The 9,030-nt window shown below is 52.7% G+C and overlaps 1 protein-coding gene across 1 annotated transcript in view; it reads right to left on the bottom strand.

Annotated features, from left to right (window-relative positions):
* Window positions 1-377: 377 nt before the first annotated feature.
* LOC147344901 (uncharacterized) overlaps window positions 378-9,030 on the bottom strand; it is a 29,758-nt gene continuing 21,105 nt past the window's right edge. Inside the window, exons 3-12 of the mRNA XM_086374282.1 lie at window positions 8,799-8,900; window positions 8,213-8,340; window positions 7,819-7,883; window positions 4,898-5,049; window positions 4,466-4,537; window positions 4,199-4,361; window positions 3,308-3,469; window positions 2,607-2,686; window positions 929-1,017; window positions 378-741 (exon numbers count right to left, since the gene is read on the bottom strand). Of these exons, the coding sequence (XP_086230408.1) occupies window positions 700-741; window positions 929-1,017; window positions 2,607-2,686; window positions 3,308-3,469; window positions 4,199-4,361; window positions 4,466-4,537; window positions 4,898-5,049; window positions 7,819-7,883; window positions 8,213-8,340; window positions 8,799-8,900 (1,055 nt within the window). The 3' untranslated portion in view covers window positions 378-699. The remainder of the gene's footprint in view (window positions 742-928; window positions 1,018-2,606; window positions 2,687-3,307; window positions 3,470-4,198; window positions 4,362-4,465; window positions 4,538-4,897; window positions 5,050-7,818; window positions 7,884-8,212; window positions 8,341-8,798; window positions 8,901-9,030) is intronic.

Here is a 9,030-nt window from a genome sequence, read left to right as displayed (position 1 = left end):
GAGAGTTTTCGGGTCTGAGGGGTTCGAAGGTAAGCACAGCCCCTGGGGTCATCTGAAGTGACCTTGGCCCCTCTCAAGGTCAGCAGGGCAACATGCTCACTCTTCTGCCTTCTGGGGACTCCCGCTCCTCCTTCCCTTGGCCCAAGGTCCACTCCCGGATGTGACCCCAAGCTCAGCTGCCACAGAACCCTCTGGCAGAGGTGGGCCTGATCCAGCCCGGGCTTGGAGCAGACGACGGGCCCCGGGCTCCACACGTGGGCACAGGAAGGGGCCCAGATGTGGTGTCCAACCCTGCAGTGCTCTTCCAAGAAGGACCTTCCCAGACTCGCAGGCCTCCCTGCAGGGGAGGGGAAGAGACTGCTCTGGCCATGCTCAGCTCTATAAGACTTGTCCTTTATTGGCAGGAAATTCCTGCATAGGTGTCACAAGTGGAGTAAACAATTGGAGTAAACACAAGTAGAGTAAACATAAGTAGAGTAAACAAGATGCTTCTGGGCTCCTGGCTGGAGGGCAAGGGAGCAGAGGGCGTTGGTTCCCAGCAGTGAGGACAGGGCAAGCCCGCTCTCTCTGAGAGGGTCATCCTCGGGCCTGACAACTTCGGACTTCAGGTTCCTCTTGGCAGCCTGGGGCCGTGGAGGGCTCTGTTGGCCGCAGCCTCATCACCCAGATCTGAGTGAGGGGTGGCAGTCCCTGTCCCCATCACTGAGCAGTTGTCACCACTGTGGGCCTCTGAATGTGGAGCTGGGGAGGGTGGGAGAGAGGAGGTGAGACCAATGGGGGCCCCAGTGATGGCCGTGTCCAGGGGTAGTGAGCTGCCTCTGGGCCGGAGGGAGGCCCACCCTCCCCAGGCAGCCCCAGGCAGTGGACAGAGGAGAGAAGCCCCTAGCTGTGGGGGAAGGGTGCGGGGAGTTGGGGGTTCCTGAGTCACCTCTGTAGTGGGGTCCACGCTCCTCAAGGAGGGCTGGAAGTTTCTGTAGATGTTTTCAAGGCCAAACGTGTCCCCCTTCAGATCCTGACCTGTAAAGAGAGGTACTGGGGTGAGAGTGAGCCTGGGGGAAGCAGAAGAGACACACAGGATGGATTGTTTGCAGTAAAAAGGATGGGCTTGGGGAGTTGGCCCCACAGCTGCGCTAAACTCCTTTCCCACTGCCCATCCATCCTCCCCCCAGCCCAGCTTATCAGGGATGCGGAAGAGGGGCTGGGGAGGTGGCCCGGGATGACTCAGGGACAGGAGGGGATGGGAGCTGCCTTCCGACATGCGCCACGGGCAAAAGTCGAGGCCTGGTGAGTGGGTCCCCAAGGAGTCACTTGGTTTAGGGTGGGTAGGAGGGCGAGACTGCCTGGGGTCAACGGGCACACTTCCTCATAGCAACGGTAGTGACAACAGACAGAAGCAACTGTGCCTGGAATCTTCTTGTGTGAGTTGGCATGAGTCCAGCACTCCCTGTCTCCATCATGCAAAGAAACTCGCTCCTCAACCTTCAGAACCGGGTTTCAGGTCCACCTGGCATCTTCCTGATCATTCCTTTGCTCCCTCCCTCAAGATCCTCCCCCACCGTCTGCCCTCCTCGCCTGCTCTCCCCAACAATGTGCGCTGAGCTAAGCTGACTCCCCAGCACTGCCCGTAGGCCACAGGCCTCTCTGCAGACTTCAGACTGGCCTGATCTGGGGTATCTTCCCTCTGCACTTAACTGCCCACTGCCCCCCGTCTCCGTCATCCCCTCCCAGAGCCTGCAAACGACAGGCCCTGCCCAGCTAGCTCACTGGCATCTGAACTATGCTGACTGCTGTCCACACCTCCTGGTCCCCACCGTCCCCTCACTCAGCCTCATCATCCCTGGCCTGCATTAGTGTGCTGTTCGCTCCCTGAACTCCCCACTTTCGTGTGTCCCCCTCAAATCCTCCTGAATGAGCCACCCAAAATGCACGTCTGGTCCCCCTCCCTTCAAGCTCCTCCAATGGGTCCCCCCACCATGGGCCACTGACCAGTCCTGACCTAGCTCTGTCACTCTCCCGCCCCACTAACCCGCCCTTGGTTCCCTACAGGCCACTTCTTCTCCACCTCTACGCCCTTTCTTCAGCAGAGACCCTTGCCTGGAAAACCCCTCTCCCTTCCCATCCTGGGACACGGCCTCACTTGGCCATGGCCCGTCATCCCACTGTGTGTGAGACACGCTGGGGCTGGGCTCTGGGGAAGGATCAGGCTCTCAGTCGTTATGAGCAGCTCTGGCAGCCAGAGTGGGCTGAACCCACGGGAAGCTCCGTGGAAGGACCGCGTGTGAACTGGATCTTGGAAACAGTGGGATGGGGATGTGCAGAGATTCAGACGACCAGAAGCAGCACAGTCTGCAAAGCGGTGGGCCACAGACTGGAATGCAGGGAACTTGATGGGGAGAAGCCAAGTAAAGGCTGGAGGGTCAGCAGGGCTGCCCATGGGGACTCGGGGTCAGGAGGCTGCAGACTGTCTGGCTATTACGGCAGACGCAGGACTGGCTGGCAGGACGTGTGTGCGTGTCACCCACAGCCACTGGGAGTCTGACTGGTACTTCTCCACGCCGCCCCCACCCCCACCAGCCTGCCCCGCCTTGGCCCCTGATAAGATCTACCTTCCCAGATGCTTGTGTTCTCAAAACTGCCAGGGTAGCCTGCATCTTGCCACTCTCGAGACACGTCGTACTCTTGCCTCCTGACAGAAATGACATGAGCAGCTGATGACGGAGAGGTGGGGGAAGGGCTCAGAGACCTCTGACCTCGGCCTCCAGAAGAATCTGCTCTGGCCAAGCCCTGAGTCAGGGAGGGAGGGGCCTGCCCCCAGTGGCAGGGGTAGAAACCGAATAGACATCCTGGAGATGTCCCCATCGCCTGCCCCCCACCCCCACCCCTCAGTGACCTTATCTGTGAGCTGGGGGCATCGGACTAGAGTCAGGGCAGTTTCCTTTGCCTGCTGGCTGGGCTCTGTACAGAACGTTACTCAGTCTCTTACAGCTGGGAAGAGAGCGATCATTCCCAGCGTCCTAGTGTGACAGTGCTGCTCTGTGGCAGCCAAGGTGATAAGCACCAGGTAATTTCATTACACAATCCAGTTTCAGTACATAAGTCTCTGTTTCCATTTCTCTGCCAAGCGGATATGTCTTATCAGATCGCAGGCTGCCCTCTGCTAGACACAGAGCTGGGAGGGACCAGCAGGAACTAGGAAGGACTCGAGGGTGTGGGGCAGGGCCTCACCCACCCCTGTTGGGCCTCAGCAGGGCCTCAGGATATTCTGACTATGGTCACCTCTCCCCCAGGCCCAGCCTTGGAAGCTTACCTGTGCCGTTTTCTCTGGGATCGGCTGAGTAAGACGATCAGAACCACCACCAAGACCACCAGGAGTGCCACCACGGCCCCCACAATCCCATATACCATGCTCTTGCTGGTGCTGGATTCACAGGTCTCCCCCGAGTACCAATGTGTGTCTGAGTTCAGGCATCTGGGGACACACACAAGCTCAGGCCAGTCCACCAGCTTCCCTCACCCACCCAATTTCTGCACCCCCTGCCCCCTGCCCCTGAAAAAAAAGATCAATGTCAAAGCACAGGAAACCATCTCACCCACTAAGGGCAGCTGCTGGGCACCCTCCCTGACTCCCCAAGTCTAACGGGTGGTGAGTGGGTGCAGGGACCGCAGATCCACAGAGCAGAATCTGAGAGGGCTGGGCACCTCATCCCACGCACGTAATGTTCACCCACGTAATCGCTAAGCATGTAATCGCTAAGCACAGTAATCGTTAAGCAGCTGGCACTTGGATGGCCTGTCACCATGTTTTATATTTTGTACTTTAGTTTAAGACGTAGCACGCCAGCAAGGAGGTGATAATGGCATGGTGGCATGGTGGCTGGGATGTTGTTAGGGACATGAATGATAGATGAAGAGAGAGGTCCATAGATACAGATTTGCAATTGATAACTGGAACTTTCTCAGAAAGGGGACTGCTTGGTTCTATGAGGCCTGTGTATGTAATCTGTACCTCCCGCTCCCATGGTATATGGGAGTGGGAGGTGGGAGACCTGGGAAGAGGAAAGAGGGATGTAGAGGCTGGGCTGGAGGTGCCTTGTGAGCTCTGTCCACCCTCACCCTGCACTCTTGGATGACCTTCGGGGAGAGTGGGACCCTACTACCAGAGAGGGCAGATGCTGGCCTAGAGGGAACAAGCACTTACAGACAACGGGGGCCGCTTTGCTGCAGCTGGCACCTGCCGTGGTGACAGTCCATTTCCGACTTCGTCCCTGGGGTGCACTTGGTCACACAGGCCAGCTTACCATCCAGCTCATCCACGTAGTAGAACTGGGCGAATTCCTTCGCAGCTTTCTTAGTGCATTGCTCTGGGGGCAGGTGGGGGGCCAGCAGGAAGTGTCAGCCAGATGAACCCGTCCCTAGGCCCCCCTATCCTGCAGGTTTACCGTCCACTCTCCATGGAGCTGCTCACCTTGCGGGTCAAAGTCGACCTTCACGGGGTCCACAGAGGTGGCCGTCTCATCGTAGCACAGGAGTGAGAGGTCTGCCCAGAGTGGTGAGAAAGAGAAAAACAGATGTGCCTCCCCCCGCCCGCTGGAAGCAGTCAGCCTCCCCTTTCCTCCTTGCTGTGACCAAGACTAGTAGATGCAGCTGAGGCTGTGGGCTGGCTCTGAGGGGGTCACTGGGGCTGCTGACCACCTCAGCCCAGGACTGAGAGGGGCTGCTGGGAGCAGCGCAGAATATGGGGAAGGTACCCAGGCTTGACATCTGGATTCCTCGAGGGAGGTCTCTGGAGTTCCAGAAGAGATGAGAGGTGCAGGACGTGGGCGTGGGCCTGAGACCTCCCTAAGGGGCCCCACCCATCCTTTCACCACCAACATCAAGGGGTTTTCGGGGGGCTTACTTTTGCACTCTTTAGAATTCCCGTGTAGCTGTCCAGTCTCACTCATAATCTTGGCCCTTACAATCTTAGTGAGGTTTTCAAACAGCTCCAGGTACCCCGAAGTATAGTTGGCCTCCATGATGACTTCGTGTTCCACCATGACGCTGCCCCGACTGGAACCGAGAGTCATCAGTCAACCAAGTGGGGCCCAAGAAGCAAGAAGGGTGATGAGAAACAAATAGTCATGTGACCCAGGGGTGGGACAGAATATAGACTCTTCCCTCCAGCAGTTAACAACCTAGAGGGAGGCTACAATATAAGCCTGGGATTACAATATATGCCAATGGGTGAAATTCATTCCTAAAAATGGAGGCTGTTGGGCAAAGATGTGGAGGAATGGAACCCTTGTGCATCAGTGGGAAAGCAAACTGGTATAGCTACTGTGGAAAACAGTATGATGGTTCCTCAAAAAATGAAATATAAAATGATCATGTGATCCAGCAATTCCACCTCTGGGTATCCACCTCAAAGAATTGAGAGCAGGGGCAGGAGGAAATATTTGTACACCCATGTCCATAGCCATCTTATTCATAACTAAACAGTGGAACCAATCAATCTAAGCGCCCATCAGCGGATGACTGAATTAACAAAATGCAATGGTATATTACATACAATGGAATATTATTCAGTCTCTAAAAGAAAGGAAATTCTGAGACATGCTGCAACATGCATGAACCTTGAGGACATTATGCTAAGTGAAATAGGCCAGTCCAAAAAGGATGAATACTGGGTGAGTATTTATGAGTAGTAATATGATATCCCTGAAGTAATCAAATTCAGAATAGAGGCAGAAGGCAGCATGGCGATTGTCAAAGGTGGGATGAGGTGGAATTGGGAGTTACTGTTTAATGGATACAGAGTTTCAGTTTGGGAAGATGAAAAAGTTCTGGAGGACTTCCCTGGTGGTCCAATGGTTAAGAGTCCACCTGCCTGTGTCAGGGACACAGGTTCAATCCCTGGCCTGGGAAGATTCCACATGCTGTGGGGCAATTAAGCCTGAGACTACTTAAGTTCGCTTGTGCTAGAGTTCATGCTCAGCAACAGGAGAAGTCATGCGATGAGAAGCACATGTGTCACGATGAGACAGCAGACCCTGCTTGCCTCAACTAGAGAGAGTCCCCCACAGCAATGAAGACCCAGTGCAGCCAAAAAAAAAATTAAAAAGTTCTAGAGATGGACAGTGGTGGTGGTTGTACAACAATGTGAATTTACTTAATGCTGCTAAACCATATACTTAACATGGTGAATTCAGTGGCTAATGACAGATTTTATGTTATGGGTATTTCACCACAATGAACATATTTTAAATGTAAACATTTAAGACAGAAGCTAATGGATTGCATTTTGAAAACCAAATAAGTAAACTTTTAGATATGAAGAAACATGAGGGCACTTTAGAAATGTTGGATTCCAACCCAGAAGCTTCTTGTTAGATGGTCGGCAATGCTCTGAGCAGAGAGCTCCCGAGACAAGGTCCATCACTGCCCACAGTCCTTGTGGCAAAGAAGTCGGAAGCAGGACCCAGGAGGACCTAACCCAATAAAATCCTGGGTCAGAATGGAGACAGAGACCATGGCTCTGAGGCTGGGTGTGGGTGGAGGATGCTGGGTTATGGAACACCACGGGTTCTTGATATGTTGGTAACTGACATGCCCCAGGCTCCCTCCTCACCCTTCTGTCTGCTTCTTCCCATCCTCCTCTGGGAGCTCTGCTTCTCCTGCCCATCCGTTAAATATGGATGCTTCCCATGCTTCTGTCCAGGGACAGCTTCACTTCCATGCTGTGACAATTGCCCCAGCCATCTGGTCTACTCCCCGAGCTTCCAGTGATGCCTGTCTGGGGACATCAATGCTGATGTCTCTGCTATAGACCCTTACTATCATACATTTGACCACCAGCTGCTCCATCACTTGACATGGCTGGGCCCCAGACACTTGAGGCTTAACAAGGCCCATGTCAAACTCATCATCTTCTTCTATTGTCCTGCTCCTTCTTATGCTCCTCATCTCAGCCAAGGGCAACCCACACTCCCAGAAGCCCAGAAATCTGGTGTCAGTCCTCCTTTTCTTCAAACACCCATCAAAATCCAGTGATCTGCTGGTCCTGCCTCTTAAAGACCTTTAACACTGGACTACTTTCCTTCTTCATTAAGGCCTAGGCTACTATTGTCTCCCTCCTCTGTCCATCCATTCTCAACCCTGCAAACAGATCTCATGGTCTGCAGTGCAAAGCATTTACTCTGCCACATGGGCAGATGATGCTTCACATGTAAATGAGCATGTGTCACTTTTCCAACCTCCTCTCCCACCACAGCCCCTTTGTCTTTAAGAAGCCAAATGTGCTTTGTGTTCTTAGAATCTGAGCTCCTTTCTCTTACCTGTAGGCACATCATGGATTTCCTCTTGTAACACTCTCCCACTCCCTTGCCTCTAGTCGGCCCATTCCTCATCCTTCAAGCCTCAGCTTAGCTGTATCTTCCTCCAGGAAGATTTCCCTCAGTCTCACTGACCCTGCATTCAGGACCTCTCCCTCTGTACCTCGTGTGTCTCTTATAAGTCTAACCTCAGTAACTGAGTTATCATAACTACCATAACTCTAGCTACCATAACTCTAGCTAGCTACCTGTGCTCTGCCCTTCTAAGCACCATGAAGAGCAGAACCCAATGTTCCCAGCACCTAGCACAGGGTAGACTTCCAATATTAACTTGATAAATGGATGAATGCTGAATGAATGAATGCATGGTCTCAGAGCCCTCAGGTGTTGCTTTTTTTGACCCAGCCAGGTACTGGTACTCTAACCATTTATGATAGGAGGAGGCAGGAGAGCAGACAAGAGAGAAGAGCTTCCCACAGTCTATAAACCTTCCCACTCCCATACTCACAGCAGTCTTTTGACATTCACGCCTCTGTATTGGGGAAAGTTGTTGCCCCTGTAAACTTCATCCATCTGAAAGAAACAAGACAGCTGAGTTCTTAGAAGCCTGGAATGTGCAGCAGTCCCTGTTCTCTGTGCTGGGGGAAGTCCCTCAGAACCTCCTTTCCCCAAGGAGTCCCTGTATTCAGTTCAGTCAACTCAGTCGCGTCCGACTCTTTGCGACCCCATGAACTGCAGCACACCAGGCCTCCCTGTCCATCACCAACTCCTAGAGTCCACCCAAACCCATGTCCATTGAGTCGGTGATGCCATCTGCCCATAGGAAAGAAGGAAGGGGGTGCATAGGGATGTCCCCTCTTCCAGGATTCACATCAGGGAATCTAGGCTTCCTCTCCTCTTACCCGACTCTTGAATACTTGAACGAAGTTCTTGTATGCAGCAGAGGAGTTGTCCTTTAGGTCATCTGTGAAATTCCTGTTAGTCACTTTCACTTTCAGGTCTACAGTGGCGTTGATTTTCTGGGGAGTCTCTATGGAAACAGGGCATATTATGCATGAGACAGCAACCTCACAGTAATGCCTTCCAGGAATAGCTAATTCTTCATTTGTTGGCTTTATGGGAGAGGAGAAAGTGTGTAGGGAGGCAGACAGAAACTCAAAAGGCAGGTAGGAGTAGCTGAAACATTTGCCCCTTATCTCTGAATACCAGGAGGAGCTACTAGTCAGAATCTTGATTCAGTGAGACCTGACTGGAGGGCACCAGATGATCATTCAGATGAGAGAGGCAAGTTAACTAGTGAAAAGGGCTCAGAAGTGGGATGCAGGAAATCCATGCTCTACCTGCATTTTGGCCTGCGTGAAAGTCACATTTTCTTCTCTACCTGCACAATTAGGCAATGGTAGCAAATGAATCTTCCAGTGCTGCCCTCCTATTTTGAATGGTTAAGGGATGTGGAAATGATCTACAAGTCTCAAAAAAGGTCTTTACCTATGGAGAAGTATTCCTTGAGGGATTTACACTGGTAACCAAGGTAGCCTTGGGCACAGATACATTCTTTTCCGTTCCAAATGCCTCCATTGTAGCACTGCCCTGCAAAGAGGTAGAACATTCCAGAGGTTACCATGGAAGCCCAAGACACAAAACATCAACTCTCGTTCCAAGTCCCATCATTCAGACATTGCACTGAAAGATGGAAATGGGACTAGATAATCATGCTGTA

Source organism: Bos grunniens, chromosome 25, assembly GCF_055505025.1.
Source record: "Bos grunniens cultivar Pamir isolate PY7600 chromosome 25, Bosgru_T2T1.0, whole genome shotgun sequence".
Lineage (NCBI taxonomy): Eukaryota > Metazoa > Chordata > Mammalia > Artiodactyla > Bovidae > Bos > Bos grunniens.
This window is presented reverse-complemented; position numbering and strand designations above follow the sequence as displayed.